The sequence below is a fragment of the Muscardinus avellanarius genome (assembly GCF_963383645.1).
Source record: "Muscardinus avellanarius genome assembly, chromosome: 1".
Taxonomy (NCBI): domain Eukaryota; kingdom Metazoa; phylum Chordata; class Mammalia; order Rodentia; family Gliridae; genus Muscardinus; species Muscardinus avellanarius.
In genome coordinates, this window is record NC_137786.1 from 123,785,191 (window position 1) to 123,807,841 (window position 22,651).

A 22,651-nucleotide genomic window follows, 5' to 3' on the forward strand; every position below is an offset into this window, starting at 1 on the left:
AGAATGTCCCCCAAGTCTCTACTCCTTGATGCCACCTCCCTTTTTTGGAACTCTACTGTGACAGGAATCACTCTGGTGTGTGCGCTCTTCCTTCTATCTGTAGCACCAGTACCTGGTCGTGTGGCTGGCATAAGGGTGTGTGCAATTGAGGCTGAAAGGATGGACAGGTGAGGGGTGTGCCATTCCAGTACCAGGCAGCCCTTCCTGCTAGGGTCCTGCAGGGTAGACTCCACCTCGGCAGAGGGCACCGCAGACCCTTTTCCGGCTCCGGAAGCTGGGCTGCCTTCCTGGAAAGACTACACTTCCCAGCGATACCAGGGAACAGAGAAAACCCTTTGGCTTTGACAGCCACCGCCACAAGTCTTTCCTCCGCCTCCCCAGCCAGCCTGGGCGCTGGGAGCTGGGGGGCTGGGAACTGGATTATGGTGGCCTGAGCAGCCCACGCAGCTGCAGGAGCCGGGAGCCCCTGCCCCTTCCCACACCGCCGACCCACCGGGAGGACCAGGACAGCAGCGGTAGCCGCCATGCCCGCCCTTCCCAGCCCCCCCAAGGGGCCGAACCCACGGCTGAGGCTGGCCGCCGCCGCCATCCAGATGTAGCTGTGTCCTGGCTCCCCGTCGCTTCCCTCCTCTGTGCTCTGTGGATTTCTCCTGCCCGCAGTCTACTGCCTGGTCCTCTGGGCTTGCCCGCGGGATTGGAGTCCTGATGCCTCCAAGCCCCCTCTCCTGAGAGAAGCCGCCACCACCACCCAGACTTGGGGGCAGGCGACCAGGACTGACGTGGGCCCTACTGAACCCAGGAGGCCCAGCCCACCATGGCCCCAGTCCTGCCCTGGCTGCTGCTGTGGGTGGGCTGGGGAGCAACGCCGGCCCAGGGCACCCAGCTCGGCATCCGGCTGCCCCTGCGCAGTGGCGTCGGGGGGCCCCCCCTGGGTCTTCGACTCCCCCGGGGGACCGACGAGGAGTCCCAGGAGCCTGGCCGGAGGGGCAGCTTTGTGGAGATGGTGGACAACCTGAGGGGCAAGTCTGGCCAGGGCTACTACGTGGAGATGACCGTGGGCAGCCCCCCGCAGACGGTAAGGGGATGCCTCCTTCCTGCAGGAGCAGAGGGCAGAAAGGAGGGGAGGCAGCAGGCTGCCCTGCTGAGGTGGGCTGGCCAGGCAGCAGGAGGGACTCCCCAAATCCTTCCCTTGGGGTCTGCTGGGCTCCCCTTCCTCCCTCATTGCCCTCCCTCACCACTGACTCACAGGCCCCCTCAGCAAAGCCTGGAGCCAGAGAAGCACTGTGGTGGGGAGCCTGGCTAGAGAAGGGCCAGGCCACAGGGTGCTATAGCAGGTGCCAGCCCCCTCTGGCGCTGGGCAAGCCTGAGTCTCCCAAATTCCACCACTGTAGCCACCCAACTCTCCTCCCCTCTGTGTTCTGGAGAATCTGGGGGTCCTCCCCGACCTTCATTCCCTTGAGAATCAAGGAATCTCCATACCAGTGGGGTCAGCCCCTTCCTCCCACGATCTGGGCTGCCACAAGGGCAGCAGAGTGAGGGCTCTCAGGACCTTCTTGCAGCCTAGAAATCCCAGGTCCCTGCCTCCCCCAGTCACCTTCTCCTTCTCTTCCCCCCCAGCCCTGCTTTCTGCACTCTAGCCCCCTGCCCTGCCCCACACCTCTACGCCCAGGAGAGAGGGGAACTGAACTGAGTCCTGGGAAAGGACTAACTGATATGAAAGGAGCCCGAGCACCTTCTAAGAGTGGAGGGACATGGCGGTGATGGAGAAAACACTGCCCATCCCCATCCACATCCTTGCTGGCCATCGCCGAGGTACCTCCAAGGTGGCTAGTGGTGGTCGCGTCCTTCTGCCCCTGCACGTGTCTGTGGAATGCAGGCTGGAGCAGCCCTCGTGAGGGCAGCTGGCCTCTGCGTGTGTCCACTCCTCTGTGAGCGAGTTTGCTATGGGCGACAGTAAGGTTCTCCATATGCTGTGGTGTCACCTTGAACCTGACCCTGCATGTCTCTGTGAGCCGCCGGAGCTGCGGCGTGTCCATGTCCGGAAAGCCTGTCCATGGAAGGCATGGAAGGCTGGGACTGTGTCGGGGGTCAGAGGGGTGGCAGCTATGCTTCCCCACACTCAGACCATAGCCCTCGCTTCCCCGTTACCCCAAAGCCTCCTCCCTACATTCACGCCACCAGGCCTACCTCTCAGGATCCAAGGCTCTGGTCTCCCCGTTTGCCCCTTCTCTTTCCTATACACTATCACTTCCCCAAAAGTAGACTGTAATCTGTGAGTTCAGACCAGGACAAAGTCAGGATCCAGGTCCTGAAAGCCAGGGGTCAGGGATACTTGGTGTTGTCAGAAAGCAGGGGACACAAAAGACCTGGGGGGCCTGCCCCATGTCCGCTGGTATTGTGCTAAGCAAACCATGCACAAACCCTGTGATGTGTCCCAGGACAGGCTACACTGCAGAGCAGATACACCGGGAGTCCCAGCTCTACTTACTGCCTGTAGATCTCCCTGCTCTCAGCTGTGTGGCATTGGGCAAATCATACAACCTCACCAGGTGAGGTGGTGCACACCTGTAATCCCAGGACTTGAGAGGCTGAGACAGGAGGGTTGTAGGTTTGAGGCCAGACTCAGCAATTTAGGAAGACCCTCAGCAACTTAACAAGACCATTTCAAAATAAAAAAGGAGCTGAGGGTGTGGCTTGTACGCAGAATGCCCCTGGGTTCAGTGTCCAGTATCCCCTCTCCAAAGTTATACAACCCCTCTGAGGCTATTGTCTTGCCTTTATTATTTATTTATTTATTTATTTATTTATTTATTTATTTATTGTGTTTGGTACTGGGGATTGAGCCCAGAGGCATTCTACCTTCGAGCTACACCCGCAGCCCAATTTTATTTCTTATTTGGAAACAGGGGATTGCTAAATTGATGAGTCTCGCTATTTGCTAAGGCTGTCCTAGAACCTGTGATCCTCCTAACAGAGCCTCCCAAGTACCGGGATTAGCCAGGCGTGGTGGCACACACTTGTAATCCCAGCATTTGGGAGGCTGAGACAGGAAGATCGCCGTTTGCAGACAGCCTCAGCTACTTAGTGAGGCCCTTTGCAACTCAGTGAGACCCTGTTTCAAAATAAAAGAATAAAAAGTAGGGCTGCGGGTGTAGCTTAGAGGTAGAATGCCTCTGGGTTCCATCAGTACTACAAAAATAAAAAAAAAGTAGTGGGATTATAGGCATGTGCCACCACATCCAGCTGCTTTGCCTTTAAATTTTAGAGCAAAAGGAGATCTTTTTTGCAAGATAATTGTGAAGATTAAGTGAGACTGTAGGTGGAAGCACCTAGAACAGTGCACCCAAACACATAATTGGCCTCCACTATATATTACCTCGGTTTCTCCTTACCTGATCTAGCCACCTCTGCTCTTGGGAGTCTGGGCCTCTGTGTTTTACATGTGTGGAGCTAGTGGACCAGTTGCTTTACTTCCCTGGTCTCCTGAGATAATGTGTACACCCCCAGCCCAACACATAGCAGCGAGTTTTGCCCAGTGCTTATCATCCTCCCCCTCCTTGCTGGAAGCTAGAATGATGGCCTGGAAGTTGCACCCCACCCAGGGAGCCAGTGCCAGGGAGTCCACAGTGAAGCAGCTCTGTGGATGTCATGGCAGCCCCTGACCAGCCTCTGCCAGCCAGCCTCAGCTCTGCGGTGCCATGATCTTCTCCCTGGCAGTGTATGAGAAGGATGCCCTTTCTCCCTCCCTGGGGGGAGCTACTCTATCCATCAAATGAGAACACAGATGGCAGAGTGCTGCGAATAAACAAAAGTAAAGTTTGGGGAGTACTTTCTACTTTGGGGGCTAAACCACACAGAGATGGAAAGCACATTCTATGCCCATAAAGACTTCAGAGTGCAAGTGAAGTTTACATACTCGTCCAAAGTTGTGCCTAGAAGTGTTACTCAGAGGTGGTCTACAGGTCTTTCTCAGTGAAGCCTGCTGAGCTTTCTAGATCTGGGGGTGGGACCAAAAGCGAGCACTCTAGGGGTTCGAACAGTGGATTGATCAGAGAAGAGCTTCAGGAAGAGGGATGCCCTGAGCTGGTCCTGAAGGGTGGCAAGGAGCGAGAGGCTGTTCCTGGTGGAGAAATGGCATCTAACTCACCACGCCGTACCTGCACCTTCTCTGTCCGCATCTGCTCCTTGCCACCCTTAGACTGGGAGAGGCCACAGTGAGTGAAATAAAGAGTTATGTGTGTTTGGGCTTGTGCATGTTTGTTCAGGAGACAGAAGAAAGCCATACCAGTACTGTACTCTACCATATTCCCTAGTACAGTACTTGTCTAGCACGCTCAAGGCCCTAATACAGGTCTCTTCTGAGACCAGATGAGTTTAGGTAAATAAGATAGAGCTGAATTGCCAAAAAGCCTTAAATGTGCAACTTTAGGGTTTGGAGTTTGGTCTTTGTCTGTAAGGGGAAACTTGAATTCATTTGTGCAGGAGAGTGGCAGAAAGAAAGCAATCTTTTAGGAAGAGCATCTGAAGGAATGGGACAGAGATCCAGGTGGCAGGGGGATCTGTCCAGGTGTGTGGTGCTGCAACAGGATGGCTTGAGGGTGTAATAAGAGGGGAAAGGAAGAGGGTTTCAGGGCAGATGAGCAGGCCTGTGACATTGGTGTGACGGTGAAGAAGAAGGCATCAAAAGTGGTTTTGAGGTTCTGCTCTGGGTGAGCTAGAAAGTAACAAGACTATCCAGGTGATCAGGAGTGGGAGTGTTGCTATACAAATACTTGTGCGTATTACTGCAGTATATACGAAGTTTCTCTTATAGGGTCTACGTACATTCTTTTGTACTTTACAGCAATTCTGGCTACACACACACATATGTGTGTGTGTGTGTATATGTATATACACATATATACAAAATATATACACACATATATATGCATATATATGTATGTCTATTACACACACACACACACACAGTCTTTGTTGAGACAGCTTCCAGCAGAAGAAATGGGGTCTGAAATCCTAAACAGTGGGCCAGGAGGCAGGCCAGAAAGCTGAGATCCTGCATTTTTCTTCCTACTGCGCCATTGTCTTGCAGGAGGAATTTATCATGAGCATCCCTCTTCCATTCTCTTATAACACTTGCTTGTATCTCCCTTACTGTGCTGATCATAATGTGTTATACCTGTTTTTGTTTTCCCCATAAAATGTTAAGCTCTTAGGGCTGAGGGTATAGCTCACCAGTACAATACTGGACTAGCAAGCTCAAGGACCTAGGTTTTATCCCCAGTATGGAAGAAAAGAAAAAAAAAAGGAAAGCGTTTAGGGACAGTGCCTTTTATTTTATTTATTTTGTATTGTCTTATCTCTCATATTCTAATATTGATGACAGTATCGAGCTCACATGCACCTGAAAATGTTAAGTGAACAAGTAAATATACTACAAGACATCCAAAATGAACTGCTGATGGGCACTTGTAAATACAGAACTGGAGTCCTCACAGGAAGTGTTTTTATTCTTTTCACTTAAAATGAAAGGTTGCAGTTGGACATGGTGGTCCCACCTGTAATTTCAGTGGGAGGCTGAGACAGGAGGATCACAGGTTGGAGGTCAGCTTCAGCAACTTAGCAAGACCTTGTATGTGGTGTGTGTGTGTGTGTGTGTGTTTTACTGGGCATTGAACTCGGATATTCTTCCTCTGGGCTATACCCCCATCCCCCTCTTAGTTTTTTTTTTTTTAATTTTGAAATAAGGTCTTGCTAGAATACTGAGAGTCTCTCCACATTGTTGAGGCTGTCCTTGAACCTGGGAGCCTCCTGTCTCAGCCTCCCAAGTACTGGGATTACAGGAGTGTGTCACTACACCCAGCTGCAAGATCCTGTCTTAAAATAAAAAATAAAGCTGGGCATGGTGGCTCACACTTGTAATCCCAGCATTTGGGAGACTGATACCGACAGATCATGGTTTGTGGATAGGCTCAGTTAGTGAGGCCCTCTGCAACTCAGTGAAACCCAATTTCAAAATAAAGAATAAAAAAATAGGGCAGGGGATGTAGCTCGGAGGTCGAATGCCCTGGGTTCCATCCCCAGACCCGCAAAATAAAATAAATGAAAAATAATAAATAAAAAGGGCTGGGGGTATATTTCAGAGGTAGAATGCCCTTGGATTCAATCCCAAGTATCAATTATATAAAATAAAATGTAGATACATCATTTCATTATGATAGTATGAGCATCGCTGACCAAAAACAGGTTAATAATTTAATTGTTAGAAGTAAAATGTGGTGAGAGTTAATCCAGTATAATTAATATTTATAAGCTGGGCATGGTGGCACATGCTTGTAATCCCAGTACTTGGGAGGCTTGAGACAGGAGAATCACAGGTTTGTGGCCAGCCTCAACTACTTAATGAGGTCCTCTGCAACTTAGTGAGACCCTGTTTCAAAATACAAAATAAGTCAGGCATGGTGGCTCATGCCTATAATCCCAGTACTTGGGAGGCTAAAACAGGATGATCATAGGTTCAAAGATAGCCTAAGCAAGTAGTGAGACTCTCATTAACCTAATGAGACCTTATTTCCAAATAAAAAAGAAAATCGGGCTGAGGTAGAATGCTAAGGTAGAATGCCTTTGGGTTACATCCCCAGTACCACAACAAGTAAGTAAGTAAATAAATAAATAAATAAATAGGGCTGGGAGTATAGCGTGGAGGTAGAATTTCCCTGGGTTCCATCCCATTACCACCAAAAAATAAAAAATAATAGCCGGGCATGGTTGGCACACGCTTGTAATCCCAGCATTCAGGAGGCTGAGACTGGAGGATTGTGGTTTGCGGACAGTCTCTGCTACTTAGTGAGGCCCTCCGCAACTCAGTGAGACCCTGTTTCAAAATAAAGAATAAAAAATAGGGCAGGGGTGTAGCTTGGAGGTCAAATGCCCCTGGGTTTCATCCCTAGACCCGTAAAAACAATAATAATAAATAAATAAGTGCCTACTACTGTGTGCAGATAAGAAAAATAATGCAACAGTCTCAGCTCAGCTGGGCATGGTGGCAGCACTTGTTTTTTGTTTTGTTTTATTTTGTTTTGTTTTGTGGTACTAAGGGTGGAACCCAGGGGCCTTTCTACCTCCAGGCTATACTCCCAGACCTATTTTTTATACTTTATTTGGAAGCAGGTTCTCACAAGTTGCTGAGAGCCTCACTCAGTAGCTGAGTCTGGCTTCGAACCTGTGTGATCCTCCTGTCTCAGCCTTCCAAGAGCTGGGATTACAAGAGTGCGCCACCACACCCGGCTCACACACTTGTAAACCCAGCATTTGGGAGACTGAAACAGGAGTATTGCAGGTTCGTGGCCAGCCTCAGCTACTTAGTGAGGCCCTTTGCAACTTAGTGTAACCCTGTTTCAAAATAAAGAATAAAAAATAGGGCTGGAGGTGTAGTAGCTTGGAAGTAGAATGCCCCTGGGTTCCATCCCCAGTATCACACACACATACAAAATAGATATGTAAGCTGGGTGTGGTGGTACATGCCTATACTCCTAGTACTTGGGAGGCTGATACAGGAGGATCACAGGTTTGAAGACACCCTCAGCAAGTAGTGAGACTCTCATCAATCTAGCGAAACCCTGTTTCCAATTAAGAAATAAAATCAGGCTGGGGGTATATCTTGGAGGTAGAATGCCTCTGGGTTCAATTTTCAGTACCACACACTCATACACACACACACACACACACACACACACACACACACAACAGAGATGTATATTTCTTGATTGCCTGTATCCATGGTCTCATTTGACTAGGAAGCACTGATGAATCACAGCTGAGATGGGCTATAGGCCTGACCAAAGAGGAAAGTCTGCACTAGATGAGTCTGGTTAGGGTGACCCCACCACCTTGGGATTCCTTTAAAAAAAAAAAAAGAGGTGGGCAAGTGCCAGGGAGCCTGCATCTCCCAGGTATGCATTGCTGACTCCAGCCTGGGGAGGAAAGTGAGGCAGAGGACACTTCTTCAAAGAAGAAGCCCATTTGTGTGGGTCAGCTGATATGCTCAAGATGGGAAGAACCTGGCTAGGACCCAGCTGCTGGACGCAGCTTGAAGCAGGAGCTGTTGGCCATAAGCCACTCCCTGCTGCTACTTCTTCTGTCCTTCCTTGCCTCTTTCCATCCATAATCAGGCTCAGGTCTGGACACATCCACTTAGAAGCAATTCTCAGAAGGCTCTGGAACCTTAGTGGTTTGACTTAGAATGTTCCCCTACCCCTCACAGAAACAAGGTAGCAATGTTGGAAGCTGGGCTTGGTTGCTGAGGAAGAATCCCTGAGGGTGTGGCTTGGGGACTTGGTGCTCTCTGCTTCCAGCCTCCAAGAGGCAAGAGCAGAGCTTGGTGCTCTCCCTATCTCTGCTTCCTGATGCCCTGAGGTCCACAGACCTGTCTCTCAGTCTAACATGGACTGGACCCAAAATCTCCAAGGAAACTGTGAACAAATAGGTCTTCCTTCCTCTAAGTTGTGTGGTCAGTCTTTTGGATTATAGCAGTGAGAATGTAGGCTAAGACAGGGAGCAGGGAACCCTGGAGCCACCATGACTGGTCTGAGAAGTGGATGTATGTTTGGTCAATGTGTGTGGGTATGATGGCACAGTTGTCATGGCCACTGTGTTCAGTGGCCACGTGCAGTACTCAGTTTAAATCAGCCCTGCAAGGGCCCTGGGGCTAAGAATTAGCAGTAGGAGTCAGAAGGATCACAGGGAATCAACTGCAGGAAATGAGGCAATTACTGTCAGCTACAAAAAAAAAAAAAATCAGAATGGAACACCTACTTGGGGCTGGGTAGTAATTAGATAATAAGGACACAAATGGTTCCCTACCCACTTGGAGCTCATGATCTATGGGAAGACAGACATTAAATATGTGATTAGAGATTTGGTGAGAGGTAGCCAGTAAAGCATAGGGGCTACCAAGACCTGTAGGAGGAGGAACCTCAGCTTAGCTTAGGCACCATGGCATGATCTTCAGGAGACAGGATGTCTGATTGTGTCTTGAAAGTTAGGAAACAAACTCATTATGGTGGCACATGCTGCCCAAGACAGGAGGATCACAGGTTCAAGGCCATCATCAGCAACTTAGTGAGACTCTGCTTCAAAATTGAAAATAAAAGTAAAAATAAAAAAGAGTTGGGAGTGTAGCTCAGAGATAGAATTCCCCTAAGTTCATTCCCCATTACCATGGGTAAATAAATAAATGTGAATGAAAAAAGTTAGGATGCCAAAGCAAGTCATGTGGCTGAGTCAGTGACAGAGGGGACCACACAGGGCATGAGTCCAGGGCAGTTACACTGGTGACTCAGCAGTGTAGCAATGTACCACACTTTTCCTCTGCAAACAAGAGACCCAGGGAGGCCAAGGAAAGGGAAGCTCACAGCTGAGGGCTAGGCAGAGCTGATGGATTCCTTCCTAGCTTGTGGTTTACTGTGTGACAAGTCACTCACTCAGTGTCTCAGTTTTCTTCTCTTTAAAGTGGAAGAAAGGCTTCTATATCTCAGCTTTAGCTAAAGGCTTGTTAAACAAGAATATAGTGTTTACATTGACTCTGATACCCATACAGAAATAACTTCTTTTTCTTCTTCTTTTGCCTTTTCTTATTTATTTATTTAGCAGCACTGGGGATGGAACCCAGGTGCATTCTACCTCTGAGCTACATCCCCAGCCCTATTTTTTTTATTCTGTTTTTTTTGTTTGTTTGTTTGTTTGTTTGTTTTTTTGGTGGTACTAGGGGTAGAACCCAGAGGCTTTCTACCTCCAGGCTATACGCCCAGACCTTTTTTAAAAAAATATTTTATATTTTATTTGGAAACAGGGTCTCGCTAAGTTGCTGAAAGCCTCACTAAATAGCCGAGGCTGCTTCGAATCCATGCGATCCTCCTATCTCAGCCTTCCAAGTGCAGGGATTACAAGTGTGCACCACCATGCCCGGCTTTATTCTTTATTTTGAAACAGGGTCTCACTGAGTTGCAAAGGGCCTAAGTGGCTGAGGCTGTCCACGAACCACAATCCTCCTGTCTCAGCCTTTCAAATGCTGAAATTGCAAGCGTGTGCCACCACACCCAGCTAGGAAGTAATTTCTGCTTTGGAAGTACAGCCCCTGCCCAAGAGAATTGCAAAACTGGGATAGGCTGCTAAGAAAAGTGGATTTGTATTTTAGGATTTTTTGTTGTTGTTTGGATGCTGGGGATGGAACCCAGGACCTGTGCAGACTAGGCAAGCACACTGCCCCTCAGCCACCTCCCAGCCGAGGCTCTGGATATGTGTGTGTGTGTGTGTGTGTGTGTGTGTGTGTGTGTGTGTGTGTGTACTGGGGAGTGAACCTACATTCTAAGTCCAAGCTACACTCCTAGCCCTATTTATTTATTTATTTTTGTGCTAGGGGTTGAACCCAGGGGCATTCTACCTCTGAGCTACACACCTAGCCTTATTGTTTATTCTTTATTTTGAAACAGGGTCTCACTAAGTTGTGGAGGACCTAAGTAGCTGAGGCTGTCTGAGAATCTGGGTCCTCTTGTCTTAGTCTCCATCAAACCCTGATTCTTCTGCCTCAGCTTCTCAAGTACTGGGATTATAAAAGTGTGTGCCACCACACCCAGCTGGGCTATGGATTCTTAATAATTAGAGGTAGTTCAGTTGAAAAGAGCCTTCATCTCTCCAGGCCAGTGGACAGATGCTTCCCAAGGGCTATTTTCACTGGAAACAATCTGAGCCATCCTTGTGTGCTGAGGAGAGTGCAGTTGAGATGGGTGGCACTGGGAAGCAAAGGGCCCACCTGAACCTGCCAGGTCTGTACCTACCTCAGCACCTGAGACCTGCTGCTGAGTGCAGTGAGCCCACGCTGGGTGCGCCTTTCCCTTCGGAGCTTGTTAGCACACCCCATGAAGCGCCTTCCCTCAGAGCCCCCTGGGGCAGATTTGTTTATTAAGTGATTGGCGCTGACCTAGTCCTGACCCCAGGAGACAGTCCCCTGGGCATGCGACACCTGGGTCTTCCTGGGCAGGGAACAGAAGGAAGTATCCCAGCCCAGGAGCTGGATTTGAGGAAGGTAGGGCTGAGTGAGGGCCACCCCACCCCTGCAGTCTGGAACAGCTACCACTTGGGAGCCGCTGAGAGATCCCTCTCAGCCACCGCTCCATAATAGACTAGCTCTTTCAACTTTTCTTTCCTCGATCATTCATTTATTCAAGACATCAGATGAAGCCAGGTGTGGCGGCCCACACCAGTAATCCCAGTACTTTGGAGGCTGAGACAGGACTGCAGGTTCATGGCCAGCCTCAGCCATTTAGTGAGGCCCTCCACAACTTAGACCCTGTTTCAAAATAAAAAATAAAATAGGGCTGGGAATGCTTGGGGTGTAGCTAGGAAGCAGAATGCCCCTGGGTTTAATCCCTAGTAACACACACACACACACACACACACACACACACACACACACACACACCAGGCAAAAGGGGAGGGTCAACATAAAGATGCAGAGTGCTGACTCCTGTGGGAGCATCTGGATAAAAGAATGAAGCCAAGTTGGGTGTGGTGGTACGGGCTTGTAATCCCAGTACTTTGAAGGCTGAGAAAGGATCTCAGGTTTGAAGCCAGTTTCAGCAGCTTAGTGAAGCCCACCACAACTTAGTGAGACCCTGTTTCCAAATAAAATATTTAAAAAATAGGTCTGGGGATCTGGGCGTGGTGGTGCACGCTTGTAATCCCAGCATTTGGGAGGCTGAGACAAGAGGATTGAGGTTCGTGGCCAGCCTCAGTTACTCAGTGAGGCCCTTTGCAACTCAGTGAGACCCTGTTTCTAAATAAAGAATAAAAAATAGGGCTGGGAGTGTAGCCTGGAGGTAAAGTGCCCCTGGGTTCCATCCCTAGTACCACAAAAAGAAAAGAAAAGAAAAGAAAGAAAGAAAGAGAAATGAAATGAAAGAAAAGAAAAGAGGATGAAGCCAAAGAAGCCCTCTCTGAGCCAGGAGTAGACTAACCTGCAAGTGAACAGAGGTGATCCAGGCAGAGTGGCCAGTGCCTCTGGTTGGTGTGAGAAACTGAGAGAGGGTAGGGAGGCTGGTGAGCAGAGGGCTTGGGGTCACACACACACAGGCTGGACACACAGGCAGGGCCAGACCTTGACAGGTCCGCAGGAAATGTGGCTCTAAATTTTCATTTTAGTAGCAAAAGGAAACCCTTGACTTAGGAAGGTAACCTGGTCAAGTTTGCACTTGGAAAAGATGGCTCCAGCTGCTGTGCAGAGTGGAGAGGGCAAGCACGCATGTGCCAAGACCCACTGAGGGGCTGGCGGGGTGGCGGGGGCTCAGCCCGAGGTGGCAAAGGTGGTCCTAAGAAATGACTGCACCCAGGAGTGTTCAAGGAGGTGTCCTGGTAGGCGTGGTTGGTGCACTGGAGAGAGCTATGAAGAAGAAGGTACTAGAGTGTCTCCGAAGGTGCTGCCTTGCAGAACAGATAGAGAGGGCTGCTGCTCACTCAATCACAAACCTGAAAGATGTCCTTTTGCGAGGGACAGCGAAAGGTCAGCTTTGGACATCCTCCTGGCTTTGAGGTATCTTTCAGGCAGTTCAGTCTGAGCATCTGGAGCCCAAGGAGGAAAGGGTGAGAGAAGCTTGAAGGGTCTTGGGGCTCCAAGCAAGAGGCTTAGGGGAGAAGTTGTGAGACCGAGAGGCTCAAGCTTGGCATGTGCGTCTGCAAAGGAGGTAGAAGAAAGGGCCAGAGGAGTAAGACGAGGACCCACGGGCAAATCTCTTTTGTATCTGGTGAGACGCAATCACTGGTAATTGTAGTAAGGGCTGTTTGGTAGTGGAGGGATGGAGGCAAACCCAGTTTAGGATGGGTTGAGGAGTGAGTGGGAGGCAAAGAAATGAAGACAGCTTGCCTGAGGACTTGGATTGTGAAAGGAGAGGAGAGAGGGGGTAGCTGGAGGAGGGTGTGAGATCATGGAAGGTTTTTGTTGTTCTGTAAAGAAGAGGCTCAAGCATTTGTAAATGCCAGTGGGAAGAGTCTAGATTTGATGGTGTGGGGGGGAGGGTTCGGGAAGGGGTTGCAAGGGAGCACAATGGTTGAATCTACCCAAGGAAAGGGGTCATTAATAGGGTAGGTGCCTAAGAATGGAGGCAGGTGGAAGCTGGGGCCTGAAGCAGGAGGGACTGAGGGAAGGTTGGGCTGGGGCAGCCGCAGGTGGGTTGGCAGGGGTGGTTGTGGGACGAAGGTGGTCCTTCCTGATGGCCCCTCCTGTGAACTTCAAGTCAAGGCTCCCATTCCTTCTGCCCCTCTGAGGCTGCCACTAACAGCCTCGCTCATTCCTTGTCCTCAGCTCCTGCCCCCAAAAGGCTTGGGAAGAATTGGGAAGGAACTAGAGGCTGCATGGGGTAGGGTGGGGGCCTCAGGCAGTAGCGTGGAAGGGCAAGATCAGAAACCGCTGCTCTGGGAGGCAGGATCACATGCAAAAAGGTGGGAGGGGATCTTGAGGATTTATTTTGTGGAGGGTGGAGCAGTGGGGGCCTGCAATCCTGGTGTGGTAGATGTGTGAGGACAGGAAGAAGGGGAGTCCTTCCTGGGCCTGGGCGCTTTAGACAGAGACCTTCCTCAGAAGGGAGAGATGGGTGGGGGCGGGAGGGAAGCAGGGCCTGGGCCTCCTGGAGAGGAGTGGAGAAGTGAAGCATGAGAGGCCAGAGACAGAAGGCACCCCGATGAAGACTCCATTCCAGTGTAAAGGAGGGGCTGTGTTTGCTAGAGTGGACCAAGCACACACATTCCAGGCAGCCCCTCCCTCAAATAGGTTGCAGGGACCAGTGATGGCAGAGATTCCTATATTATGAAGCCCACCCTAGGTGCTGGGAGCTGAGTTCTGGGAGGTGGCAAAGGCGGTCCTGGGGAAGGAGGTAGAGTAGCCTTTTTAAAAATCATTAACCTGGTTGATTGAAATCTGAACTGCTGAGCCTCCCAGCTCTATTGATTTTCTCTGAAAGCACAGCAGCTGGAGCTGGTAGCTGCCCAGAGACCGGGGAGAGGGACAGGGCCAGAGAGGGGGCTGGGAAGGAGATAGCAGGAAGGGTCAGAGGGCCAGGAGAAGCCTCTGGGGACAGTGCAGTGAACAGAGCCACAGAGCCACCTCAAGGAGCAGGCAGGGGCAGGAGGGGGTCTGGTAGAGGACAAAACCGAAGCTCAGAGAAGCACAGGGGCCTGCTCAAAGTGATGAGGTCCCAGCCTGAACCAAAGCCCAAGCTGAGCTGACCGCAGTGCGCAGAGGAGACAGTGGGAACTTATGGCCTCAGGGTTTGGGAACACGAAGAATCAGAGACTCCACTGACAGATGACCATTTTTCTGAAGACAGGGCCTCCCTCCTCTTCGCGCATAGGGATATAGTGGACAGATAGGCACTGGTTCTGGTCTTACTGAGGGGTCACGCTATCAGAACGTTACTGAGCCAGGCCCCTTGAGCCCTCTGCTTGGTCTGCCAATAACTCAAGAGACAAGTTTTGCCTAAGAGAAAGAGGTTATTCATGAGACGGCTAAATGTAAGGAGGGAAGCCTCTAGCCTCAAATCCATCTCCCGAGAATATGGCTTAAGGGTCTTTGTGGAATAAAGACACAGGATTGCTAGAGTTTGGATCCAAATGTCCCTCAAAGGCCCTTGTGCTAACAGCTCAGTCCCCAGCCTGTGGCAGATGGGAGGTGCCAGGTCCTTCAGGAGGTGGGCCTAGTGGGAGGGAGTTAGGTAGGTAGAGGCGTGCCCTTGAAGGCGACACTGGGGCCCCAGCACTTCTTGTCTCTTGCTTCCTGGCTGCGGGGAGAGGTGGGTCCTCTTCTAGCACATTCCCAACAGGTATGTTATACTGCTGCACGCTCACAGCAACAGGGCCAGTGGCTTGGACTGAAACATCTGGCACTGGGAGCCCAAACAAGCCTTTCCCCCGTTCAAGCTGATTTCCCCAAGCATTTTGTTAGAGCGAATGAGCTGACTGACAAACAGTGAGGAAAGTGACCAGAAGCAAGGGAAATGAAGTCACTAGCGTCTTCACACGTGGCCAAACTTCAGAGCTCTTCATAGGATGAGCATTCAGAAAATGGTGGTAGCATGATGTAGAGTTTGGGTCCTCTGATGTCAAAAGGCCACCCACTGCACACCTGTGAGGCCCTAGTGAAGGGGCCAGAGGCTTCAACCAGTTTGATCTGGAAAAAGCTACTTCCAAGTCCCTAAAACCTCAACTTAAACGGTTTCATCCTTACCAAGGTGGGCCACCACACATCGGAGATGAAAGTAACTAAAAGCAAATAGAGCTGGAGCATTTGTACAGTTTTGCCCTGGGTTCCAAATGAAAGTATGTGCTCTTTGGGGTTTATTTATTTATTTATTGTGGTATTGGGGATTGAACCCAGAGGTATTCTACCTCTGAGCTACACCCCAGCCCTATTTTATTTCTATTTGGAAACAGGGTCTCACTAAATTTATTAGAGTCTCACTGCTTGCTGAGACTGTCCTTGAACCTGTGACCCTCCTGTCTCAGCCTCTCAAGTACTATAATTACAGGTGTGCACCACCACGCCTGGATCTCTTTGGTTTTTAAACTGTAACTAGGGACGAGAATGTCTTAAACCTCTTACAAGAGGAAAAAAATATTAATTTCATCATGGGACTCAGTTCCAAAAGGAGGAAGTAAGGATAAGCCAGGGAGATGCCGGTGGGGGTTGCACAGCAAGGAACACCGAGTAGACACTGGTCTGTCTTCACCCAGCCCAAATCAGGGCCCTGACAAGGTGGGCATTCACAACTTTGTATGTGGTGCTCCTGGCTCCCAAGCATTTCTGACAGCAGGGCACAGGTCTGTGCAACTTTGAGATAGACGGGAAGCCACATTCTGGAAGGCAGGGTCACAAACACTCACTAGGGCACCTCTGTGCCATCCTCGCCCCATAGCTCCCTGTGCCAGTGCCAGCTCCCAGAACACTCTCCTCTGAACTGGGTGGTGGGGCGGACCAGCCTTCTCCTTGGAGAACCAGAAGAGGTGGAGAAGGGCAGCCTCTGAAGACAGGGGGGCAGAGACAACACATTCACAATGTGGCTCTGATGACAAAGGAAATATAAGTTTCTCCAGACAGAAAAAGACACTGAGGCCAAGTGGGTGTGCCTCAGGACCCCAGGTTGTTTGCGGTGCCGGTACTGGCAGGTGCCAGCCCAGACCATCCTGCATCACGATTGCTTCACCCTGGATACATCACTGGGAGACTGAGGTTGTGGGCAAGGGTCCATAAGGCTGGGGAGTCCAGAGCACCTGTCTAGTGTCTTTTTTCTCCCTCTCTCTGTCAGCTCAACATCCTGGTGGACACAGGCAGCAGTAACTTTGCAGTGGGGGCTGCTCCCCACCCTTTCCTGCATCGCTATTACCAGAGGCAACTGTGAGTCTCGGGGAGGGGCAGGGAGGAACCTGGCAGGAAAAAGACCAGGTCCTGGGATCCTGTCTTCCTGCTAGGGGTGGGAATGGGCAAAGAAGGCAGCAGTGGCCAGAAGGAAAGGGTGAGAAGGGGGTGGTTCGAGAAAAAGGGTGAGTTGAGGGGCAGCCTCCCATGGGAGGGAATGAGACCAAGTGGCCTCAGCCCGCAGGGTGAGGGGACTTCGCACACATCCCCTCTATGGCTGGGAGTTTCCTGCCAGCAGCAGCTTATTCTAAGCCGAATAGGCTGCTGCGATGAGCTCCTTTTGCTGTGTTCTCCCCCAGGTGCTACTCCAGGTGGCTTCGTGTAGTTCAAGGATACGACTGAACCTATACTGGGGACTGAAAGCTAAAATGTCCCTCTATGCACTGCCCAGAGTACCACCAACTGGGCTGGGCTTACTGGTGAGGGAGGTTGGAGTGGAGAAGCAGTGGTGGATAATCTGAAGGCCTCTTAGCATGAGAGCAGAAGTGGTAAGAGGACAAATGGAGGCTTATATCAAATTGGACTTTGAGGCAGATGCAAACCTACCTGTGCCTTCCCCTGTAACAGCCCTATCTCAAAAAAGTCGTGGAGGTGAGACCAGGAGGACAGATGGAAGGGCACTCATTCCAAGCCCCGTCACCACTCTGGCATCCCATCTGGATGAGCGCGCTTCACCAAGTGGCGGGCAGTACCTAAACGCTCTGCTGGGATACTTCCCTGCAACAAACTGCTGCAAACTCCTATTTGTCCTACCTGGCACTTTCCCACCACTCAGATGGTACCATTGGGTTCCAGGGCACAAAGAAAGTCAATGGATCCTTTTCTCTGGGAGTGTGTTGCATCCAAGGGTGGGGGTGTAGCCCCACTAACTCTCCCTGCTGGGACAAGCAGCAGGCACAACAATCCACAAAGCCTAGCTTGTTCTTCCCATGCCTGAGCTCAAGATCCAGGAACATGAGCTATGGAGACAAAAGAACCCACCAGCAATGGCTCCTTCATCTATCTGTAAGGTTACTCCACACTCTGTTCCAGGTGATGTGTCAGGAATATTCAGCAGGGTGGCCTGGAGACAGACTCTGGGATGCTAGAGATACAGTACACTCAGGAGTTGGTCTGATGCTGGATCTTCATCCCAGAAATCTCTATCTCCTTTCCTCAGGTCCAGCACGTACCGGGACCTCCGGAAGGGCGTGTATGTGCCTTACACCCAAGGAAAATGGGAGGGGGAGCTGGGCACTGACCTGGTCAGCATCCCCCATGGCCCCAATGTCACCGTCCGTGCCAACATCGCTGCCATCACCGAATCAGACAAGTTCTTCATCAATGGCTCCAACTGGGAGGGCATCCTGGGGCTGGCCTACGCGGAGATTGCCCGGGTGAGAGGACAAGGCCTGACCCTATTCACTGTCTGTACCTTGTATGCAGTAGGGGAGGAGGTGGGAGAAAGGAGAAGAAACTAGGGTGATACATATGTTAGTCCAAAGGGCTGATGAGCAGGGGTAGCGGGGAGTCTGTGTCAGCCTTGCAGAAGGCAGATCTAAGGGAGAGCCACTGTGATAGGTATGGGACCAGGCTGCCATTTCCGTATTTTAATCTTTAAGAGAGGCCCCATATAGCTGAAGCAGGTCAGGCTTTTGAGGATTAAAGAACCTCTGGTTCTGTGGGCCATACTTGTCTGTTTGCATTGCCAATGCCTCTTGCTAAAGATCTGAGTCCCTCAAGATGTCCTTTCTAGGGAACATCCCCTGGTGTATGCTTTTGCCTTCCAGTGCAGGCAGGATGCTGGCCTCTGTCCAGAGGTCTCCACGTGAGGTTTCACTCCTTGTCTCTTTTCACCACAGCCCGACGACTCCCTGGAGCCCTTCTTCGACTCCTTAGTGAAGCAGACTCGCATTCCCAATCTCTTCTCCCTGCAGCTCTGCGGCGCTGGCTTCCCTCTCAATCAGTCTGAGGTGCTGGCCTCAGTTGGAGGGAGCATGGTGAGTGGGTCCTCAGGGAGGTCCTCTCCCTCCTCCCAAAGGTTCCAGGCCTTAGAATCCAGAGAAACCTCTTTATAATCCTCGTCCCTACTTTTCTCTTTCATTTCTTGCATCATTCCTGAAAGGATATGAGGCACCTATGGTAAACTTGGAAGGAACCAGAGATGATTAGGGGCATTTCAAAGGAAATGAAGACTGACTGAATTCAGATTATTCAGTCTAATGGTCAGAGGCAGAGATGTAAGGAATCTAAGTCTATTTATTAATTAGGACAATGATGAATGGTTCTCCAATAAGCACGAAAAATAAAACTTAGAAACACATAATTCATTCAACACGTACTGTTTCAGCTTATGTTTAAGTAACTTTATAGCAAGGGCTATGGGATTCTGAAACAAATAACTAAAAATCCTGGAAAATCTCTTCCCCTGAACACATCTGAGGAACAATAAATCCCTTTGGGGCATGGCTGGATTAGAAGCAAGATGAAGAAAAATCTACCTGCAGCGGGCCTTGCCACTCCAAGAACACCCAGTCATTAACTACTCCTCGCTCTCTTGTGCTGGGACATGGTACCTGCTTCTTTTTCTCCTAGATCATTGGGGGTATTGACCACTCACTGTACACTGGCAGTCTCTGGTACACACCCATCCGGCGGGAGTGGTATTATGAGGTGATCATCGTGCGGGTGGAAATCAATGGACAAGATCTGAAAATGGACTGTAAAGAGGTAATTAAACCTGGAGCAGTTGAGGGTAGGTGGGGTGGGCACCACAGTGAGAGGGAGACCTTGCACTATGAGGTTGGGAGGACAGGGCAGAGACAGAAAACCCGTGGAGAGGGCTGGAGGCTGGCTGGACCCCAGGTCAGAAGCCTAATGACCACATAGCAGGGCCTGGGTTACAGGACAAGGACTGGCAGAGCACTTTTCACAGAGACCGTGGGACTCATGGCTTTGTAATTAAAAAACACATGGACCTAGTTTCCCTCTGGACTCTGGTCACACAGTCTTGCTTTGTGGCCTTAGGCAAATTATTTGTGCAGCAGTGTGATATGATGTAATGGAAGAGTCCAGCTTTGGAGTTACAAAGACTGGACTTGGACATGGCTCTGCCATTTACTAGCTGTGTGTACTAGTTACTATTCTGTGTTGTAGTTTCCTCATCTGCAAAACAGGTAAAAACTATTTTCTCAAAGGCTGGTAAAAGAAAATGTAGTGTGTATCCCTGTGGTTGGCAGTATCCAACAAACACTAGCTTGATTATTTGGGTCTCCTTCCATGGATTTTTATGTACATTAAATTTAGAATAGATATAAAAGTACTATGAAAAATTAAAGCACTATACAAAGTATTTTTATTTTAAGATTTGGAGAATGTCTACCCACCCAAGATAGTAAGTTAGCATTTGACATAGCCAGACATCATTTTAAGTGCTTTCAATATGTTGATTTATTTAACCCTTACAATAACCTTTGAGGTAAGTACTATTATTATCCTCAGTTTAGAGAGGAGGAAACTGAGGCACAGAGGTTAAGGAACTGACTCAAGGAAGTACACATACGAAGAGGCAAAGACAAGATGCCACCGCAGGCAGGACCCCAAGCAATGAGACTTACCCCTCGAACTCTGCCTCGAGCCTGGCAGCCAAAAAAGCCCTTGTAACCCTCTCCTTTCCTTAGTACAACTATGACAAGAGCATCGTGGACAGTGGCACCACCAACCTTCGCTTGCCCAAGAAAGTGTTTGAAGCTGCAGTCAAATCCATCAAGGCAGCCTCCTCGGTCAGTGGATGAAGGGGGGGGGGGTGCAAGAGATGACACTGTATCAGAGGAAGCCAGGGAGAGCCAGAGGGCTGTGTGCACACCTCCTCCTGTGAGCCCTTCCAAACTGTCCTCACGCAGGGGTCAGTTTGCTTCTCACACAATCCCCCTGCACAAGTTTTTTGCTTGTTTTGTTTTGACCTCAGGCCCCTGCTCTCTTCCCCTACTCCTTGGGCTTTACTTTACCCTTCCCTCTGGGTATTTCCCTGGAGAAGCAGATAAAGGCCCCAGTCAGTGTTCTATGGAGGACAGGGAGATGGCATGAGTGCTGATTCCTCACCGTCATCCCTTTCTTGTCAACACAGACGGAGAAGTTCCCAGACGGGTTTTGGCTGGGGGAGCAGCTGGTGTGCTGGCAAGCAGGCACCACCCCTTGGAACATTTTCCCTGTCATCTCGCTCTACCTCATGGGCGAGGTCACCAATCAGTCCTTCCGCATCACCATCCTTCCACAGGTATGTCCTCAACCTGAGGCAGTGGGAGCCCAGGAAGAGGACAAAGCATACCCTGGGAGCCAGTAAGTAGGCATGGCTTCATGGGCCTTGAATGACAAATGAGTGTCCAGTGATAAGGGGTCTCGGGACCCCATGCCCTCAGGGTTCTGGGATGGCAAAGGAAAGAGTGACCTAGCCAAAGAGCTATTGAGAGGGCAGCAGCAGGGGGTGGAGGATAGGGCAGGAGAGACATCCTGTCACCTTGCAATTGCCTACCCCTAGCAATACCTGCGGCCAGTGGAAGATGTGGCCACGTCCCAAGACGACTGTTACAAGTTTGCCATCTCACAATCATCCACTGGCACTGTGATGGGTGCTGTCATCATGGAAGGCTTCTACGTGGTCTTCGACCGGGCCCGAAAGCGAATTGGCTTTGCTGTCAGTGCTTGCCACGGTGAGAGCACCAGGGCTGTGGGCTGGGGTGGCCCATGCCATGTTCACTGTCAGCAGGTAGTACCTGGGTCCCTATCAGTTTGGGAGGCAGTAACAGCTGCCTCGAGCTAAAATCAAGTGTCTGGGCTTACCTTTTTTTTTTTTTTTTTTTTGCCTGTCTGGTGACCCATCTGGGTGGGTAAGCTCCATTGGAAAGCCATAGCAGCATTGGGCTGTCTATGTGCCCTGGGAAGCTCTAGAGGCAAGGGTAGCAGGCTAAGCCTTCAGTGACCCTGTCAGCTGCCCCATAGTGAGGCTGCATGCCACTGCAGAAGGACTGCTGGGCTTTGTAGCTGCATTTCTGCAGTGGCAGGTGAGCTAGCTAGGTATGCAAAGGGCATACCTAGCATTTTGGTCAACTCACAACTGCTGACTTTTTGGCATCATTACTAGTGGAGAGGCAAATAGAGAAGGGCACTGCCCCTGGAGCCCTCAGACAGGAGGCAGGCCCCGCCTGGAGCTGACGTCAGGGTGTTAATATCAGGCAGGTTTTTGCTGTATAACCCAAACTGCTCAGTGCCAGTGAGAGCCACCCATTCACATCTGCCCTCTCCTCAGTGCACGATGAGTTCAGGACAGCAGCGGTGGAAGGCCCTTTTGTCACCCCAGACATGGAAGACTGTGGCTACAACATCCCGCAGACAGACGAGTCAACACTCATGACCATAGCCTACGTCATGGCCGCCATCTGTGCCCTCTTCATGCTGCCCCTCTGCCTCATGGTATGCCAGTGGCGCTGCCTCCGCTGCCTGCGTCAACAGCACGATGACTTTGCTGATGACATCTCCCTGCTGAAGTGAGGCGCCTGGGGTGAAGACGGAGATTCCCCCAGACCACTGTTGGGCAGTTCACTCTGCTCACAAGTCAGAGGCGCAGGTAGCTCCTCTGGCCAGAGACCCTCGGGACCTTTGCCCACCCACCAAATGCCTCTGCTTTGGCAGAACAGGAGGAAGAGATGGCAAGGTGGGTTACAGGGCTCACACCTGTAGGAAACAGGCAAGGGAAGAAAGAAGCACTCTGGTGGCAGGAATACCCTTGGTCACCTTTAACCTGAGCTGGGGAATTCTGCTGCTTAAAACTCCAGTCTTGAACATTTGCCCACCATCCCTTTAGATTCTCCAACCCAAAGTATTCTTTCTTTACTTCCAGAATTACTGGCACCACACCCAGGCTACCACAGTGTGTGTCTATGGTACCCTGGCAGAGAAAGGGCCAATTTCCCTGCTGGCCAAAGTCAGCAGGAGAAGATGCACAGTTTACTATTTGCTTTAGAAATAGGAACTGTATATATATAAATATAAAATGACTAACACTGGTGCAAAGACTGCCTCTTGAATTAAATAAAAACAATTAGATGGAGTATCTGTACAAATGGGAGTGGTGGTCAGATAAAGGAGAATACAAAGACGGAGCAGTTGGGATCAAATCTAGAAAAGGCAGAAACACAACCCCTTGCCAGGCCATTTTAG

The 22,651-nt window shown here is 50.4% G+C and overlaps 1 protein-coding gene across 5 annotated transcripts; it reads left to right on the forward strand.

The window, feature by feature from the left end:
* Positions 1-814: 814 nt before the first annotated feature.
* BACE1 (beta-secretase 1) lies at positions 815-21,982 on the forward strand (the record flags this gene model as incomplete). 5 transcript variants are annotated; one of them, XM_080697056.1, is made up of 9 exons in its annotated part: positions 815-1,075; positions 16,347-16,435; positions 17,616-17,832; positions 18,298-18,435; positions 19,031-19,165; positions 20,116-20,217; positions 20,562-20,711; positions 20,973-21,144; positions 21,741-21,982. In XM_080697056.1, the coding sequence occupies 9 exons, from the start codon at positions 815-817 to the stop codon at positions 21,980-21,982; spliced, it is 1,506 nt and encodes a 501-aa protein (XP_080553182.1). The 5 variants fall into 5 exon arrangements, with proteins under 5 accessions (XP_080553182.1, XP_080553183.1, XP_080553185.1 ...); XM_080697057.1 differs by having other exon boundaries at positions 18,373-18,435; XM_080697059.1 differs by having other exon boundaries at positions 17,616-17,700.
* Positions 21,983-22,651: the final 669 nt, after the last annotated feature.